The 20,353-nt window shown below is 40.7% G+C and overlaps 1 protein-coding gene across 5 annotated transcripts in view; it reads right to left on the reverse strand.

Moving 5' to 3' along the window:
* Positions 1–2,193: 2,193 nt before the first annotated feature.
* Positions 2,194–20,353, reverse strand: part of Cdc42 (cell division cycle 42) — a 37,661-nt gene continuing 19,501 nt past the window's right edge. For 2 of the 5 annotated variants that reach the window (XM_087550929.1, XM_087550930.1), the window contains 4 exons: positions 17,623–17,695; positions 14,774–14,883; positions 14,473–14,670; positions 2,194–5,131 (listed from right to left, as the gene is read on the reverse strand). In XM_087550929.1, the coding sequence (XP_087407055.1) occupies positions 5,042–5,131; positions 14,473–14,670; positions 14,774–14,883; positions 17,623–17,695 (471 nt within the window). In that variant the 3' untranslated portion in view covers positions 2,194–5,041. 5 annotated transcript variants of the gene reach the window in all.

Below are 20,353 nucleotides of genomic sequence, written 5' to 3' on the forward strand. Positions count from 1 at the left end.
ACATTACTGTGGCCATGGCTACCAAAATGAGGCTCTGAAGAAGTGGGGCGCTTTGCAAGACTCACAGCAACGCCTTAAACAGCAGTGGGAAGAAAACACTCGTGCAGGCATCCAGTTTTTCTGTGTAATTAAGTCCCAAGCTCTGAAGCTGGGTGGGCACGGGAATGGTCACAGAGAACAAGGAAACCTAAACCAGGAGTGGGACTAGAAGCCCCTTTCCTCACAGTGAATTTTCACTCCTGACAGGTTACAGAGGAAAGATGGTGCCTTTCCCAGGTACACAGCAGACTTCCATCTAAGGAGGAAAGCCAGGAACGGCGAGGGGCAAATTTCAATCTTGGTTTTTACTTGTTTGTCTGGGGAAGAGGTTCACTGTGCTGGGAGCATGGGTAAGACTTGCCTCAAACTTCATATATAGCCAAGGATGGTGGTGAACTCCCATTCTCCTGCCTCTAACTCCCAGGTGCTTGGATTACAGGCATGTGCCACTACTGTTATTTTCAACCCTTAAGCAGGACCACCGTGTACAGTTTGTTTTCGAGGCCATCTTGTATAGTCCAGGCAGATGAAGATGACCTTGAACACCTCATCTCCCTACTTCTATCTCCTACCCTAGAGATGGAAAATGGGGCTTCAAGCTTATCGAGCAAGCACGCTACCAACTGATTGGCCATTCTGCATGTATACTCCACACACACACACACACACACACACACACACACACACACACACACATCACACAATCCATGAAATCACACAATTTAAATTGTCTTTAAGGTTGAACATGCCATGACTCTAGCCCGCCCACACTACAGAACATATCACTCACCTACCAAACCAAGAACATAAACAAGTTTATTGAATCAAAGAAAACAGTATTTAAGTAGAAAAACACGTTACCTCCATCCTTTTGCTACCCATGTCTTTTAATAAGAAAAACCCAAAATGAAAGGTACTTAAAGTTATCTTCAATTAGCTGTCACCCTTGTTCTTCTAATGTGTATGTCTGCTAGCACTGCAAGGAGTGACAGTGCACACCTTTAATCTTAGCACCCAGGAGGAGAGGCAGGTGGATCTTCATGAGTTCAAGGACAGCCTGGTCTATAGAGCAAGTTCCATGCCAGCTGGGACTACAGGGCAAGACCCTGTCTCAAAAGTTGCTGGGGCAATCACATGACCTGTTTTTCCACATTCAGTCTTCTTATCCAATGACTACTATCAGAGCCACATCTTGGGCTAAACACCGTTCTAAATCAGGCATAGAGCAGTAGCGAAAAGACTCACAGCTACTACATTAAGATGCTGGGATATAAAGCTCTGTTACCTCTCCATAGAACAGTCAAAAAGAAGCCCGATGCACTGGTTAAAACATGCAAAGGGCAGCAGGTCGGGCTCAACTGCCACCACACTTGAAGACCTAAGTCAATCATGGCCACCCACCCGTGAAGGAGAGGCTCCATTGGTTGTTCTCTGACCTCATTCCTGTGTCATGGCATGCTCTTACATACACTCACAAAACAGTAAAAAAAAAATTTAAAAAAAAACAAACCTAGTAAAGCTTCGATGTGCCTTTCTCAAGCCCCTTCACACCCAAGCCTGTTAGTTCTAACATAATACACAGTCATGCCAAGCTTGAAACCCCATAGGGAACTGAGACTACACTGAACTGGATTAATGTTCTAAGCTTCCTATACAATCAGTATAATGCACTGTTGGTAAATACATCAGTCTTGCCAACCAAAGAAAATGAATCACACTGACAGAACAAATTTTGTTATGAGAGGAACAACAACCTAGGAACAGTGGTTCTCAAACTTGCCTGCGTTTAGATGCCCAGAAACTCTTTTTAAGATGTTCCCATACAAGCTACACTTTAATGCAGGCAGGCTGAGGCAAGTGGTCTACTGCCCCACTGCTCTGCACGAGTGTGCTTGTGCCGCCTTCCAGGAGGTGAGGTCTTCACACACATTTCTGCACTTACTACTCTGACCTACTCAGCATACAAGGGGAGAAGTTTCAGAGCTGGCTGTCAATTTTAGGAGAGAAGGCATATGGAGTGTCAGAAGACAAAAATAAAGCTTGAAAATTTTATACCAAAATTTGTTAGATGTTGATGTCATGTAAGAGTCACATCCTCACTTTTAAATACCTGAAAAGTAAGAGACGGAGGAAAATAACAACCTTCAGGCTCACTTGTGAAGGGTTTTGTTTGTTTAATACATCTGAAAAGAATTCATATACAAAGAGTTGAGACACAAGAAAGCATTGGTTCGGCACTAACGAATCTACAAGATCAGGACTGGGGAAGGAGATTACCTAAACATTTTTAAAAACTGGAACTTGCAAACAAAATAATCTGATAAAGTCTCTATTAACACTTATAAAGAGTCATGAATCTCTCGCCATTTTTGAGAGAGCTTCAGCCAGTTGTTCAAGGATTCCTCATAGGCATGGAAGAAAAAAAGGGGTACAGCCCTGACTGGTCCCCATGTTGGTTAAAAGTATGCTCCCCACCCCACATGCTCATAGCTTCTTAATGAAGCAGGCCTGTAACCTCATCACCTGAAGGAGATGGCAATCACCAGTGCGGCTGTGTTTCCCAACACCAGCCCTTAAGGAACCCTGTGTATCTCGTCTTCAGCTGAATCTAGGAACACTACACAGTGAGTTGTAAATCTATGCTAAGCATATAAGAAAATGACTGACAGGGGCAAAAGAACTCTTTTAATTAGGAACTCAATCCATTTGGTGTATTTCAAAAGGTGCAATACTTTTTTTCATTTAGCAATGAAAGAAGTTAGAAGTTATCCCCCCCCCCCCAAATCAGCAAATGGCAAACAAATACCCTTGAAAGTCACAGTCACAGGTAGAGTGCATCCTAGAGAGGGGCAAGACAGCTCCCACCCACCTGCATGAGTTTCAGCAAAGACTGGGTCCACTTAAGGGTGGAGAGAAAAGGCAGCTTTCAAGAAGGAGTACGTTATTAAACGAGGCATTCCCACACTCCTCCCTAAGAGCACCAGGTGGGGACACAGTTGCTAAACTAGACCTAGGGAGTGGAATGTGGAAATCATCTGTCCTCCTCCCCACAGGCTGTCCTCAGGTTTACAAATTTTAAAATACAAGTCTAAGAAACAACCCCATACACACCCTAAAAGGAGAGAAGGGTGGAAGAAAAACAAAACAAAACAACAGAAGACACTAAGATGCCCCAGAATACTCTCCACATGGACCAGGGAGCAGCTCTGACGATCTGAATTAGTCGGTTACAGTCAGCACAAGCATGCCTTGCTTTTAAACAAAACAAAACGTTTGTGGGGATTTGTGTTGTTTTTTTTTTTTTTTAAACAAGGAAACAAAACTAGCACTCATCGCTTTTTAGACAATACATAATTATTCAAAATTAACTATTACCGGAAGGGCAAGGGGGCCATACTAATGGGCCTTGTCTCACATGAGTGCATGTGGGTAGGTGCAGGTCGTCTGTCATTATTGCAGAAACGAATTTTAATTTTTAATCTTTAGTTTGATTTAAACATTGCTTTTAGTATGATGACAACACCAGCTGTGCAGAAAGGGCTCTGGAGATGCGTTCATAGCAGCACACACCTGCGGCTCTTCTTCGGTTCTGGAGGCTCCAAGGCAGCCAATATTGCTTCATCAAACACATTCTTTAGGCCTTTCTGAAAAGGGGTAGAAAGAAGAAATGGGCAATCTGACTTTCAGTATCTCAACAGAACTGGAGTTCATGTTTAAAACAGTCAAACCCCAAAGACAGTGAGCAAACAAAGAAACATTAATGACCCTGAAACCATCCTAATAAACTTGCTTCACTCAGTTGTCTTGCCAGGGCACAGGAGAGATTCAGCAATGCTGGCACAGATGAGCAGATATTCGTTAAGTGGTCCTCTGAGATACTTTTTGCAAACCAATATATGTCACAAGAAGCAAACAAGCACATATGTCATTTGCTCATTCGATGAGTTGTGTAATGTATTGCAAAGACAGTTTACGTAAGGAACAAGGGAAGCAGTTCTGCATTCAAGTGGAGCAGCAGCATGTGAGACAGAGAATACACCGGGCAGCACCCATGCTGTATGGAAGGCAGGGGTGGGCAGCAAGGGCATGGCAGCTGTAAATATCATCACCTTGTCCCTTTACCCACTACTTAGAAAAAGCCAAGGGGATTCAAGGAAGCAGAGTAGGCACCCGATACAAGAGTGAAGTTAGAGCCAGTTACTGCAACAGGAATAAAGCTTCACCAGGCATTTATACAAACAATTGTATAATTTTAATTTCAAAATGTAAAGATAACCACAACTGTATGTTTCCCTCACAACAATAGAATCGAAAGCAGGAGAATATAAAGGCAGTAGCTTTACATTTCAACATCAGCAAACCTTAAGTCGATTGTTAAATGGATGCTAGGATTAGGAGATAATGTGTAACAATGAACTCATAAAGCAGTAAGCAGATACATGGACACCTTCCCCATCCCAGAATGACAAACACTCCACCTACAGCACAACAGCCAAAGCAAGAGCAACACAAAAGTTTCACTGCACACAGGAAAACCATAGGAGACTCCTCCCTTCCCCGTCACACTCTACTATCAAGTCAACCCTTTTCATAGTTTGTCATGCAATTACAATTAACAATCAGTAAGAGTAAAATGATGTTTAGCGATACTTTCTCCATCTAGAACTAACATCTAGAAGTGTTAAAACTCTTATTTTCTCCAAGAAGACATCATTCTTAATGCCAGACCACATTCCCTTTTGCAATAATATAATTCAAACCAAAAGCTCTGAGCATCAGGCAACTCAAGCAGCAGAAAGTTAAACAAGTCTAATGTGACTACTGATCACAAAAATATTCTAATTGCATTCATGATCAAAAATGAATACAGAGTTTGCTCTAAGGTGTTGAGTAAGAAGACGCAGAGGCTTTCAAACAGGATGGTTTTATTCCTTTGTTTTAAATGATCTTTCTACAGTAGTGGGACAGGAAGCAGCAGCAAAGGGGGGAAGGAGAAAACGGTTTAGAATATACAGCACTTCCTTTTGGGTTGAGTTTCCGGAGGCTCGAGGGCAGCTAGGATAGCCTCATCAAACACATTCTTCAGACCTCTCTACAAGACAGAGGGGAGGAGAGAGAATAGCAGCCAGGTTAGAGGATTAGAGAGACTAGCAGATAAAATAGCAGTCTGGATTAAAAGAGCTGAATTCACAGAAGCAATGTGTTAAGAAAAAGAGAGACTAGAACGTTCATTCTTAAATGAGGGAGTATTGAGAGGGCAGATAACTGGATAGAAATTTCAACTCGAAAAAGTTAATTAAGCAAGAAAAAATAATGAAAAATACAGTATGTTAACTTCTAAAAGAATCACATACTGAAATCTAATATTACATTTTGGTTTAAAATCAACTATGTAAACACAAGATAGATAATTTAGAAAAGTGAGATTCCCCTGACATTACTATTGATGATAAAGACATACATATTTTGGAAATAAATCTATTAGAATTTCAGACTTTTGTGAATTCAGCCCCTGAATAACTAAAGGGCACAAACAGCAACTAACAGGCATGCTACATGTTCAGTGACCTATCTGGATGGGATTAATCAGGATTTAAAAGTCAGTTTCCCAGCAAAGTAGGAGTATTCCCTGTGCAACAGTAGCAGCAACCATAAGGAATGGACCCCAGAAAACAGCATGCACTTCAGATACTGAGCAATGTTACCAGAGCAAGAACCACCACCCAAGTTATAAGGAAACAGAGAATGGGGTCTCAGAAGGAGTCAGCAAGCAGTCCAATGCTTTCAGATGTCTGCATGGGTCCAGCGCATGTAGCATGGAATGAAAACAGAACATCCTCACATCTTGAAATACACTTACAGCTCTGCCAGACACTCCAAGGATACCGCACGGAACTCTGAGCCCAGGCTTACCCACAAGCCCACAGGTTTACCACTCAGAGCAGTTCCACATGTTCTTTAGGTCAGTTTGATCTTAAGTAAAAATCTCCCCCAAATCCCAGAACATAGCCCACAGTGGTGTCAGCCACTGGACTACCCACTACCCCATCACTGCCCTCTACATACCCTACACCCCAGAGGAACCATATCCACACAATCCATTTGGTATAAAATAAATGAGACAGCAATCAGAAAATAAGGTTTACACATTTTCTTCTTTTACATCCTTTTTCCAGTAGAAACACTAGACTAATGCTAAAGTACTTCTGAAGTCTATCCATGCATCTGTATGAATACTGACAGGCAAATAGAAGAAGAAACCAGAGGGTGGGAGGGAAATACTTTGTAAAAGGGAAAAAGGACTGTTGGAAAGTAGGGTATACTCGATTGAAGAAGAACTCCTAGCCAGGAGAAGGCAGACAGGAGAATCCTGAACTTGAAGCCAACCTGAGCTACAGAATGAAACCTGTCTCAAAAAGAAAACAAAAACAAAAACCCCTTTTTAATAATTAAACAAGAAGACAATCTTTTCTTATGTATTTACTTTGGGAGAAGATCAACAAGTATCTTATGAAACAAAGCTAATCTTAAGCCTCATTACTATCTTGTTACATAAAATTTTAGCTGTAGAGGAGTCCACAAACTGAACCTGAAGTTTGAACTTCTACATAAAACCACAAACCCCACTTTTCGATCTTTTACTTCTTGGACTTCTCAGAACTTCAGAATCTGGAAAGGAAAGTGTTTCACCTATGTAACTCCTCACACATCCAGTTCTAAATGACCCAGTAATACAATGGACATCTTAGCGACCTGAAACTGAGTCCGTATGGTCTATTTACCTCTACTTCTCCAAAGCACCCACACCTAAAGAACAGAGAGCATGCTTCAGAGACATGCCGCCGGGTTCCATGTACTTTCTCCTACCATCCTACTACACACCGCCTTTACTTCTCGGGATAATACTAGAGCACTATTTGGTTATTGTCTCAGTCTGTGCTGTAAGTGGTTAAGTTCTTGTGAAGTTTTAAATGACTGCTTCTACAATGAGATCAACTGCTAAACTGGGCTAGGGGGATGTGGAACTAAGAAATTGGCCCTTAAAATTATTCTGCAGAATCTGGTTAAACACAAAGGCCTTACGTTTAAATACACAACCAAGCAAAATGCTGGGAGCTTAAATTATGCATCTAGTCCTTCACACATAAACATCTAACTATGTTTAACTGTACATATATTACTGACATATATCTGATCAAGAACCCAACAGTATTAAAAATTGTATCTTATATATTAGTAACCTCCATTTTAACTAGGCATGTAGATCAGTTGTGCCAATGCCAACTCTTGGGCAGAGGACCTGGGCCTGGATAGGGATGGAGCACGCTGAGCACTAGCGTGCACTCCCTGTTCTGTCTCTTGTCTGGATGCAATGTGACCAGTGGCTTGAGCTCCTGGCGCCTTGACAGTCTGCACATGACGCACACTTTAACTGTGAGGCAGAGTAAACCTTTAAGTTGCTTCTGTCAGGTATTTTGCTAGAACAAGAGGAAAGAAACTAAGACACAGTGTTATAAAGCTACAGGAGACTGAGCTGCACACATGCTCGCTCTCACTCACTGTTCCCTCAACTCAGCTCCCAGAGGACTTCTAGACACCTCACTCAAAAATGGCCAGAGGAAAACTCTGTAAGGGAAATAATACCCTTAAAAACACCAGAGACGGGGTTGGGGATTTAGCTCAGTGGTAGAGCGCTTACCTAGGAAGCGCAAGGCCCTGGGTTCGGTCCCCAGCTCCGAAAAAAAAAAGAACCAAAAAAAAACAAAAAAACAAAAAAAAACCAGAGACTGGAAGTAACACGTAAGACATGCTTTTGTGGACTATGGCAAAAGTAATCCACAGAGCAGCATCCTTTAACTCAAAAGCCTCAAAATACACTTAATTCTGTCCCAACTGAATTACCCTAGGAATTGTGTGATGTCATTTGTCAAAACTAATAAGGAAGAAAAATGTAAGTTATCAAGAAACTAATCGAAAGAGCAAGAACACGAGTGAGAGCAAGAGAGAGAGAAAGAGCAATAGAGCAAGCCCACTTTTAAGTCTACACTTATCTGAACCTCACCTGACAGTTTACTAATGTCATCCTGACTGTTAACTTACAGACACTTCCGCTGGGCTCCACCCAGGGACCTACCATTAGCACCAGGTGTGGGCTGCATATAAAAGGCTTCCAACTAGCCGTGTGATTTCATCATCTTAAAAATGACCACATGGTATAAAGCAACAATTATAAAACTTCTTAGTCCTAATTGAGTCTCTGTTTATTATTGTGACTCCTTTTAGTAACAAGTCTCAAATACATTAAATTGGTTTAGGTTTTATTATGATAGATTATATTACCATCCTATATGTGATTTATTAACATACTATAAATGTGATTTTATTATGATAGGCTATAACATACTATATATGTGATTCAACCTGATCTAAAATATTCTTTAGATGCTGATGAAAGGTCAAGGTTATAAAGGTCTATTCTGATTAACAAAAGCTATCTTAAGACGTTCACAGCCACTGCATGCTTGTTTCAGACTGGTCTTATATACATGAATAAATGCAATTTCTTTTCCTGCTGCCTGCCGCCTAGGCTCAACTCGTGTCTTGGTTTTCTGGCCACTGGATCTAACATAACAGGGGCTCAGATATTATTTAAATATGAATAATAATTAATTGTTTCATACTGTTCTACTGGTTTATACTGTTCTACTTCATTGCTGGCTTCTAAAAATGGGTTACCACTCACTCTTTTTCAGAGCCAGGCATGTTTTTAAAGCCCAGGGTCAAAAACAGGATTATTACCTTATAAATATCAATCTGGTTAAAACTTGTAACCAGGTTTAGTAATTAAGTTTGTACTTAGATAATCTTAAACCATGTGACACGACTCCATTCTGGGCTATAAACCACACGTGCTGCTTGCCCTCTTTGCTATGGGATAAAGGTACAAGTCATGGCTTCACCACCATCTGACTAAAAGCTGCAAGCAACACACAACATGAGCTGACCAAGGGAAATGGTGGCCAATGATGCTTTTATGTTCTATAAAGATTCACCTCATAAAGGTGAGAAAAGTTATCAACCTCTTTATAAACTATGTTTTAGATTTACAAATTTTATTTTGATACTAGAAGAGCTTCAATTCAGAACGGGTGATTTTTAAATCTAAATCTAATAGGGATAAAACACAAAGTCATAGTCTTAAGAAAGCTACTAAATTATTGTAAACTGTTAAGGATAATTAAGAAATGCAAGTTGACAGTAACAGTATAAATTATCAAATCCTTTAATGTGTTCAAAAATAAATTTGAAGTCTCACTATGAATTGATTTAGTTAATTACAAGATTAAGCTTTACTTAGCCCTGTTTTAGGTTTGCCAGGTACAGTTTAGAGCAGATAACTAAAAACAGACAAAGATTGTTTAACTCAAACATGCTTGATAGGTACTAGCCCTCAAGCCTGCCAGAGATCTGCTGAATATGGCATTTAATATACTTAAAACTTATTGTGACAGTGACTCCCAAATCCTAACAGTGACACATACTTCCCCCTCCCCCTGAAAATTCTTTTTTTTTTTTTTTTTTTTTTTTGGGAGCTGGGGACCGAACCCAGGGCCTTGCACTTGTTAGGCAAGTGCTCTACCACTGAGCTAAATCCCCAACCCCCTGAAAATTCTTTAAGAAGATACGGACACAATGACAAGGGACTCCACCTCGACTGTAGTACACTAACATTGGGAAAGACTGCCCCAATGCCTCAACCACTAGGGCCCTGCCTGAACTGTGGACAAACAGGACACTGAAAAACTGATTGCTATGTGCTGCTGAAGACAAGGCAAAGTCAGTCTCTCCCATGTTCCTCCTCCACCAAATAAGCCTCTCATCTTCTGGCCTAATAGCCAAAACCTGACTGCCTCTGACCACAGTGCCACAGTGACCATAGGAATCTGGGACAACTGTCTATAGATAGTGGACTATAGACTAGTCTGTCACTTTAATTGATAGATATGCTATTTTCAGATTACAAGGTTTCCTTCTCAGGTCTCTGATCACATTGACAGCTAAACTAACTGTTGCTCGACAGCTAGAGAACAACAGGCAACTAGCTCTTTACATCTTGAGGTAATCCACCACTGTGTTAGTTCATTACTTAATTCATTAGTTAGTTAAAACTACTAGGTCTCTTATTAAAAAGACGAACACGGGTTGGGGATTTAGCTCAGTGGTAGAGCGCTTGCCTAGGAAGCGCAAGGCCCTGGGTTCGGTCCCCAGCTCCGAAAAAAAAGAACCCAAAAAAAAAAAAAAAAAAAAAAAAAAAAAGATGAACACGTTTGCCTTGCTCACAAGCTTCATGTCAAAGATAAACAGGTTCCAGATGTAAAGCTTTACTATTCTTTTATCTAAAGGAACTGACTTAGCAAAGTGATTGCTCCCAGGAACCAACCACCTGTGTCTCTTGGTAAGTAATTGGATAAGAAAAAGATTTAAGGTTTATGTCAGGTCTGAAGATATGAAAGCTTAAGTTTGAGCATCTGAAAATGTGTTTTAGGCACTAAGGTGTTTTAAGGTTGGTAAGTACAAGTGAAAGCTTAAACGGTGATAAGAAAGTGATTAAAGAATGAAAAATGCTTCAGATTTCTTCCCCTCACTGTGCTACTGTTCTATTAATCAGTTCAGAGTCCTAACACTGGAATTGTGTAAATCTAAGAACTCTTCCACAATATGATCTACCAACACAGTCACAAGTCCAAGATTTTAAATTTCCTTAAATATACTTAAATTTTAAGTACAGACTTAAAAGTATTTCTCACTGTGCTAAATCTATTTACACCCAGTCTTCTAGATAGAGAGAAAAGGCCCCTCGTTCACGGTCTATAGTCATACTGAAAACCCAGATCAAGTGAGCTTTTGTCCTTTCTGTTCCATAGAAGGTTTCTGTCTTCTCTAAGCTCACCTTAAAGAGTATTCGTTCATACTTTTAACACAAAATCAGTTCCCAAGCCTCTACTATGACACAGATTTGTGTCCACTGCTTTTCTACAATGTGGATTTCAGTACAGATTATAAACAGAGGTACTGCTAACATGTCTAAAATTTATCTTTTGGTAAACTTAAAAAGATTATTGTAAGCTTCAAAGAATGCACTTTGGTCTACCTCTCATGGGTCAAATGGACTCTAGATAAGTACCCCTGTCAATCAACAGCCTAAGTTTCCTACCTATTGCCTGTTCCAAGGGGTGGGATTCCTTCCCCTTTCCCTAGTTTTAGGACTCAGGTTTCAAATCTACACTCAAGAATAAATTTTCTCGGGCTGGAGAAATGGCTCAGTGGTTAAAAGCACCAACTGCTCTTCCAGAGGTCCTGGGTTCAAATCCCAGCAACCACATGGTGGCTCACAACCATCTGTAATGAGATCTGATGCCCTCTTCTGGTGTGTCTGAAGACAGCTACAGTGTGTGTGTGTGTGTGTGTGTGTGTGTGTGTGTGTGTGTGTGTGTGTGTGTTTAATTCCAGATCCTGCAAAGTCCAGGTGTTTCCTCAAAATCTGCATCCAGGACAGCTCCAAAGCAGTTACCCACAGATGCTCCAGTCCAGCCTCACAGACTATTTCAACTAGACCTGTACTTTCCAAGTTGCAAATGGTCCCACAGATCCCGGACAACCATCAAACAGCTGAGCTCTACAACAACATGACCAGCATCCCAATTTTCTTAGGCTCCCCAAAGATGACATCACCCCTACCAGCAGGAAGTCTAAAGAACACAATACCCTAACTCCTGCTCTACCATCACCCCTCCCTAGTTCTTCATTTTTAATCAAACAAAAGGGAGGAATGTTAGCTTACAGGCAATTCTATTAGGCTCCTCCCAGAGACCTACCAACAGCTTACATCATCTTCTGAGGCCATCACCTGCTACAGCCACCAGGTGCCGGCTGCCCACGCCACTCCACCGCATGTGTGTTCTCAGTGGCCTCTCTTTCCCGCCCCCCTCTTTATACCCTCATGGCTCACTCACTGCCTCTTCCTTTTCCCAAGTTCTCATTCCTCTCTCTTTCCCCCAATAAACCCCCTTTATTCCAGATGTATTGCATGCTGTAATTACTCAGGGGCACACCTTGCCATGGGAACCATGGTACCCCCTCACTACATTATATTTCCTAACTCCAAATCATTCAACAAAAGTACAACTTGGAAGGTAAGCAATGCAGGCCTTTAAAAGACTAACCAGGCTCTCCATAAACACAGTCCTCTCACAGAACAACATACGGAAGCCAGGCATGTTCTTCTTGAGCACTACTGCTGAACACCTTATCTCTATAAAGCCAGGCTTGGTGGTGCAATTCTGTAACCCCAGGATTCAAGAGGCTGAGGCAGGACTGCCACAAATTCCACACTAGTCTGGGCTACAAGACAAGTATAAGGTCAGCCTGGGCTACATAGCAATCAGTAGAAAGAAAGGGGGGCTGGAAAGATGGCTCCATGGCTGACAGTGCTTCCCTCTCTTCCAGAGAGCTGGAGTTCCATTCCCAGCAACATTAAAGGTGGTTCCCAACTTCTGTAACCCCAGTAAGTGCAAGCTGTAAAGGTGTGAGGATGTGAATGATAATGTAATTTGTAGGGGTCTAAGAAAGTAATTTAAAGTGTACATGGGTTGGGGATTTAGCTCAGCGGTAGAGTGCTTGTTTATCAAGCGCAAGGCCCTGGGTTCAGTCCTGAGCTCCAAAAAAAAAAAAAAAAAAAAAAAAAGTGAAAAAAAGTGTACAGATGCAAATTAAAAAGTTCCGAGGAGGGGGCTGGAGAGATGGCTCAGCAGTTAAGAGCACCCGACTGCTCTTCCAGAGGTCCTGAGTTCAATTCCCAGCAACCACATGGTGGCTCACAACCATCTGTAAAGAGATCCGATGCCCTCTTCTGGTGTGTCTGAAGACAGCTACAGTGTACTCACATGAATAAAATAAATCTTTAAAAAAAAAAGTTCCTAGGATATGAACACTTAACTAAGTTGGAGAGTCTATTAAAGTGATTTAAAGTGTGTAGATGTAATCTGGAAAGATATGAGGAAGTGATTTAAGGCATGTGAAAAGTGAGAAACGTTTCAGATTTCTTTCCTGCTCACTATGCTATTGTTATATTAAGACTTCAAAACTTCAAAGTTGTAACATTAAACAATGGAGCTCTGATAAACTATTGATCTAGCCCTGATAGAGCACTGACTACTCTAATAATAGGCACAGGCTCAAAATTTTTACTTTCTTTTGGTCTTCTAAATATACATTTAAACGTGTTTCTCACTGTGCTGAAAATATCTCTGGCTTACAGACACTGCTTTTTCTACAATGGGGACTTCACTGCAGATTACAAATAGCAGTAATGCCAATTATCTACAACTTTTACCTTTTTGTGAACTTTGTAAAATTCACATAAGCTTTAAGAAATTGACACTCAGATCCACCTGTCACAGGTCAAACAGGCTCCAAATTAAGTATTCCCGATAATCAACAGTTTCAGTGTTCCTGCCTATTACTGCCTATCTCTTTTCTCTTTTTTTTCCGGAGCTGGGGACCGAACCCAGGGCCTTGCGCTTGCTAGGCAAGTGCTCTACCACTGAGCTAAATCCCCAACCCCTACTGCCTATCTCTTGAGAGTAGACTCTCTCCTTCCCTGTTCTTAGACTCCCTTCACCATCATACCCACCCAACTACCAGGACCGCAGGCCTGGAAGTTTTAGGTGTAAACCCTAGATGAAGATTTTCCCCTAAGCTCCTCATCTTTACATTCTGTTCTTAGTCTGTATCTGTTCCCACCGATTTCCAATCAAGGGAAGAATGTAAACTGCTCCAAACATGCCAGCCTCAGGTGGTCCTTTACAATCAGCAAGCCCTGAACTTTCTGAGAGCCGATATAAACTGTCTGACTTGAGCACTTGCTTTGGCCCAGCATTCCAGACTGCTCACAGCACCCTAACCTCCCTTACCTCCCAGCCTTAACCAGGCATCCCAGTGTCCCTGAGCCCTTAATTTCAGCTAAGAAGTAGCTACATTGCCCCTATCACAAACGAAAGGCTGGAATGTCAGGGCCAAATTGTGACAGTCGGATAAAAGCCCTCGCTCCTCAGGAAACCATTTCCTTATTACTGGCAGAAGAGACAAACGGCTACCTTTGGTACTTATTAGCATAACCAAGTGCATCCTGGCCTCCAGGCTCTGTTCCACATTTCAGAGTCCATGCTGGTGTCCTAGCTCTCCTCACCCACTTCTTACCCTAAACTTCTCCAGCTCAGAAGCCCTACCCACCCCACCCCACCCCACTACACTCACACAGTATACATTCACAGACAAATTTTTAAGGGAAAAAATAATAAAAGGAGAAGAGCCTCTGTATCCTCATGCTCCAAACAACTGACTACACAGAGACATGGGTTGCAGAGCCCTTACCTGTGTGAGGGCGGAACACTCCACATACTTGACAGCCTTCAGATCCCGCGCCAGCTTTTCAGCAGTCTCTGGAGTAATAGGCTTCTGTTTGTTCTTGGCAAGTTTCTCAATAGTAGAAGGGTCATCTCTGAGATCAATTTGGGTCCCGACAAGCAAGAAAGGAGTCTTTGGACAGTGGTGAGTTATCTCAGGCACCCACTAAAAACAAGGTTTTAAAATGCTGTTAATCTACAAGCCACTGACACTATAAAAGGGTAACAGAAATTCTGTGCAGGTTTGAAGGAGGCAGGACCTGACTTACCTTTTCTTTCACATTTTCAAATGAGGATGGAGAGACCACTGAGAAACATACTAGAAAAACATCTGTCTGTGGATAACTTAACGGTCGTAGTCTGTCATAATCCTCTTGCCCTAAAGAAAAAGTTAAAGAGGTCAGCAACTGAAATCTGGTATCCTTGTGGCATTAAAATTATAGTCAAGGCCTACAGCTATAGCTCTTTAGTACATAGAGTGATAACCTAGCATGCATACAGCCCTGGATTCAATCCCCATACCACATTAAAACCAGGCATGGTTGGCACAAGCCTATAATCTCAGCACTAGTGAGACGCAGGCAGGAAGGTTAAGTGTAACCATGAGATCATATATCAAAAAAAAAAAAAAAAAAAATTAAAGACGAGCATAGTGGAGCTAGCAAGATCACTCAGTGGTAAGGATGGTGGCTGCCATGCCTAACAACCTGAACTCAGTCTCCAGGGAACAGATGGTGAAAGGAAAAAAACCAACTCTCCCAAATTTAGCTTCTTGACCTCCACATACGTATACTATGGCATGTGCTTCCACATAAATAAATAAATGTAATTTAAAAGGAAAAAGAATATGGAGATATGGGCGATGCCCATAAACCCAGCACACAGGAAGGAGAGGCAGGAGATCACCACAAGTCTGAGGTCAGCCTGGTCCACAAAGACAGCTCTGAGACAGCCAAAACTACATAGTAAGGTTCTTGTTTCAAAGAAGAAGGGGGGAGGAAAACTACAGCTCTGACAACACTTCGAGTGTGTAGCTCTTAGCATATGAGCCATTAGTGACAAAGCTACGGCTTAGTAACATACTGTTTGGACAACACTTTCTGTGCTAATTCTATTTATATATACCAATAACTTACAAAGGAAAACTGACATATTTTCTTTTTACTTTTTTTAGTTCTATAACTCAGTAATAATATAACAACAATAAACTATTGCCACAGGTGTGGTTTAAAAATATCATACCTACTTCTGGCTACATAATGATCACAGCAAGCCCACTAATAAGTACTGTACTGAAGGCATCCATAATAATGCCCAAGCCAAGCACAAGGCTTGGTCCACACGTGCATGTTAAAGCCACTCTGTAACTGGAATGGCCTAGAAAAAATGAACTTGGAAGAATGAAAGGTATGTAAGAAGAATAAAATACTTAGAAATTAACCAAAGATAAGAGTCACAAAATAAAAACAGCGAAAAACTGCTGAACATAACAAGCCCCAAGAAATGGAAAGACAGCCTATGCTCATATGCAGGACGACACTGGGTGAATGACTAAATATAAAAACAAATACATACATACATACATACATACACACACACACACACACACACACACACACACACACACACACACACACACACACACCACACAGGTCGGTAGGATGTCTTAAAGGGAAAAAAGAACTATGATCTGGATGAGAGAATAACTAGAAAGCAAAGAGTTAACCAAATCACAAACAAAGCCAATTTATTTAAAAAAAAAAAAAAAAAAAAGCGGAGATGGGCTGGAGAGATGGTTCAGTGGTTAAGAGCACTGACTGCTCTTCCAGGGGTCCTGAGTTCAATTCCCAGCAACCACATGGTGGCTCACAACCATCTGTAATAGAATCTGATGCCCTCTTCCTGATGTGTCTGAAGACAGTGACAGTGTATCCACATACATAAAAAATAAATAAAATCTTTAAAAAATAAATAAAAATTTAAAAAAAAACTTTTGAAGAATGATTTTTAAATGGGTATATGCAATTGGCCAGGAATAGTGGCACATGCCTTTAATGCCACTACTTGAGAAGTAGAAGCAAGTAGATCTGTGAGTTCAAGGCCAGCCTGATCCACATAAAGAGTTCCAAGATAGCAAGGCCACAGTGAGACCCTGGTGGGTTTTTTTGTTTTCTTTTGTTTAAGAGACTACAGAGAAAAATGAAGATGTTTACCCAGTGTTAAAAACAAATTGAAAATAATTTAAATAGCTGATAGAAAAGGCAGTGCTCTCAGCTAAATGTGCTTTATGTATAGTAAGGCATTCTCAACATCTACATTACACAGACAAAATATACTCCGTAAATTTTCTAATGAAAGAACCATCCTAATAAATAAACATCAAGTTTACGGCCTTGGTCATATTAACGCAACTAAGATTATTTCGTTTCATGGTCTTATATAGCCCAGCCTGGCTTAAATTTGCTATAAGGTCTTGAGTTTCTGATCTTCCTGCTTCTGCCCAGGACTGCTGTGATTACAGACAGAAGAAATTTAAGAAGTAATGCTGGGGATTAAATCAGGGGCCTCATCATACAAACTAAATCCCATCCCTAGTTCCCTACTGTGAGCTCTGAACCAGGAGGAAGGGAACAGTCAGCAGACACGTCTTCTGAGCGCATCTCCTTAGTCTCTTTCCAGCCTCCAAACCCACCAGAGTTTACCTAAGGACTCTTGACTGTGCTGTATCTTCTTTCATCCACACAGGATACTCCAAACTCCTGTTAGCCATCCAGTGTCAAGAGAAGGGAGAGAGGAGAGGGAAGGAGAGGCAGGCACATAAGACAGGCAGGCAGGCAGGTTTTTTTGAGACAGGATGCTCTCTACAGCCCTGACTGTAGGAACTCTCTCTGTAGACCAGACTGGCCTCAAACTCACAGAAGTCCACCTGCCTGTGCCTCCTGAGGAATTAAAAATGTGTGCCATCATTCCAACAACCATCATTATATGTAACGCTGCTTACCTATTAACAAAAGATAAATGATTTACTGATATACTAATTTCATAGTGTCCAAAAGACACCCAGTAGCAGCAACTATTACAGTTACAGATCAAAACACTATGAGACATAAGTTTTCACCTGCAGTATCAAAAAGTCCAAGAGTGTATGGCTCTCCACCAATCATAACTGTGACTGCATAGTTGTCAAAAACCTAAAAACAAAACAAAGAAATGCAACATTGTTAGTGGGTGAGATAGTACAACTCTTAGCCATTTATTTCCTTCCCAAGAAGGATATTCATTTTCCCTTAGTTCATTTCTTTTTATGTAACCAATCTCAACCCAACCATGTCCTTACATGAGCTGAATGGTTCTTGGGGAAGAAAACTCAAAGACTTTGTCCTGGGATGCCTGTTTGATCCCAGCCTGGTACATGAAGAAACACAAAATCATAAGTGCATCACAGAAACCAGGCCTTTGACTACAGAGGACCATTCCAGGCCTCTTCAATGGGGTTGGGCAGTAAAGGAAAGTTGATATTCATTCTTTCTGACAACTAGTGGTATTAAGAAGCTTTTGAACCTTGGGCTGGAGAGATGGCTCAGTGGTTAAGAGCACCGACTGCTCTTCCAGAGGTCCTGAGTTCAATTCCCAGCAACCACATGGTGGCTCACAACCATCTGTAAAGAGATCTGATGCCCTCTTCTGGTGTATCTGAAGACAGCTACAGTGTACTTATCTATAATAAATGAATAAATAAATAAATCTTAAAAAAAAAAAAGAAGCTTTTGAATAAAACATTTTGCTAAAGAAAATAAATCTGCTTTAAAAAAAAAAAAGAACAAGGAAAAATTAAACTAAGCACAGTAAAATACTCCTTAATCCCAGAACTTAGGAAGTAGAAGAAAAATAGACCAAGGTCACTCTGACCTACTTAGTGACTTGGAGGCCACTCTGGGCTATATAAGCCTGTCTCAAAAATAAATTTTTCCCCAGCTCCGAAAAAAAGAAAAAAATAATATATTTTTTTAAAAAATCCCCTTCAAATCTAAAAAATTTAAGGCAGTGCTAGGTTTTAACAATGTCTAATCTGATTTCTAAGAAACTACTTATTCACAGACAGTTCCTTTTAACTCAGAACTGAATGAAACTCAGCTGGAGAGATGACACAGTAGTTAAGAACACTGAACTGGTCTTTCAGGACTCAAATTCAGTTCTCAGCACCTACGTAAGAAGGCTCACAACTACCTATAACTCCAGCTCCAGGGAAATCTAACATCTCTGGCCTCTGAACACTCGAACTCCTGTGGACATGATATACAACACAAATAAAAATTAATAAAGTAATTAATTAAAGAAAACTATAGGAATGTGCTAGGTATGTTGGGTAGCATCTATCCTACCCACTAAGGTGGTTAAGGCATTAGGATCACTCGAGTCTCAGAAACCAACAAGAACAACATAGTAAAACCTTGCCTCAGAAAAAAGAACACAACAAAATCAGAATCAAAAGGCACTGGGCAGAGTCTGGGACAGCCAGGTCTATACAGTGAGACCCCGTCTTCCAAAACAAAACAAAAACAAAAACAAAAACAAAAACAAAAAAAAGCAAAACAAAATCAAAAACAAAAAAAAAGCATCAGAAAAACTTGATTTCCAAGCCTCATCTGCAGGTTGGCCCTAAATTTTCTCTCCCATGAAAGGCATCATTTTCTTCAGGTCTGTTCTATAACTGGTAACTCAGTCCCCAGGTGGGCATAAAGATGCACTGTATACCTAATCTACTTCCATACCAACAGAAACACCATATAATTTACTTTGGACTATTTACTATTTACATAAGCAGGCCCATTTAAAAAATTACCCTACTGCTATTCTTCCCCAATAATACATATACATATAAAACACCCAGAAGCTCACATCAAATAAAGTCATGAAAGATTTGGAAATCAAGTTTATACAAAATCCCCAATGGCTATCTCACCTTAAGACATGATCCATATCACATCTCCTAAAGCCCTTTGTTACTTCCAAACATCTTCTGATTAATGGGCCTACTCAAAACTGTAGTTTCGATACCAAATTATATCTTTAAGTTCTCACCCCTTAAAGAAACTTCATCTTTTTTGTAGCCTTAGCTTAATTCCACCACTAGCTGGGCTATCATAGAAGCTAATACTATGTTACCCTGAGCTCTGTGTCTCTGAAGATTAACCTCAGATTCCAGACTCTTTCTGATCAATTCCAAAAGATACTAGTCCCACATTAGGCATACTTTGGACCCTTATAGTTCCTAAAACTACTCGCCTCCAGCACTGAAAGGACAAGTACATTTAACACAATTATATAAGCAACTCCGAATAAATACTGGAGCACCAAACATGCTTTCCCAAGTCTCCCCTAGATATTTAATTATTCCTTTCTCTCCTCTTCCCTTCTAAGGAGTTAAAGCAATCATAGTGAGACTCCCAAGACTTCAGGCACATCTGAATGCTCTTAGAAAAAAGTCTGCTCTCTACCCCTAAAATTCAGTGTGAAGAGAACCCTCATCACTGTTAAGAGAACAACTCCACAAGGTAAGTGGAGACATTACTACTTTCTCTGAGGTTGTAAGATCCTTATATTTGTCCCCAGGAGATCTTTAGGCTTTATTAATCAATGGCACAGACACAAAAAGTCATCTTATCCCAAATGTAAGGTGCACTTCTGCGAACTGTCAGTCCATGCTTTATAACCTTCCAGCACTTCTTACAGACCCTGTGTTACCCCTTCTTACTTAAGGTTCATTTTTCATCCTTTATTTTACTTAATTTTTATTTTATGTGTCTAGGTATTTTGCCTGTGTGTATGTTTGTGGATCACATAAATGC

Source organism: Rattus norvegicus, chromosome 5 (assembly GCF_021556685.1).
Source record: "Rattus norvegicus strain SHRSP/BbbUtx chromosome 5, alternate assembly SHRSP_T2T, whole genome shotgun sequence".
Lineage (NCBI taxonomy): Eukaryota > Metazoa > Chordata > Mammalia > Rodentia > Muridae > Rattus > Rattus norvegicus.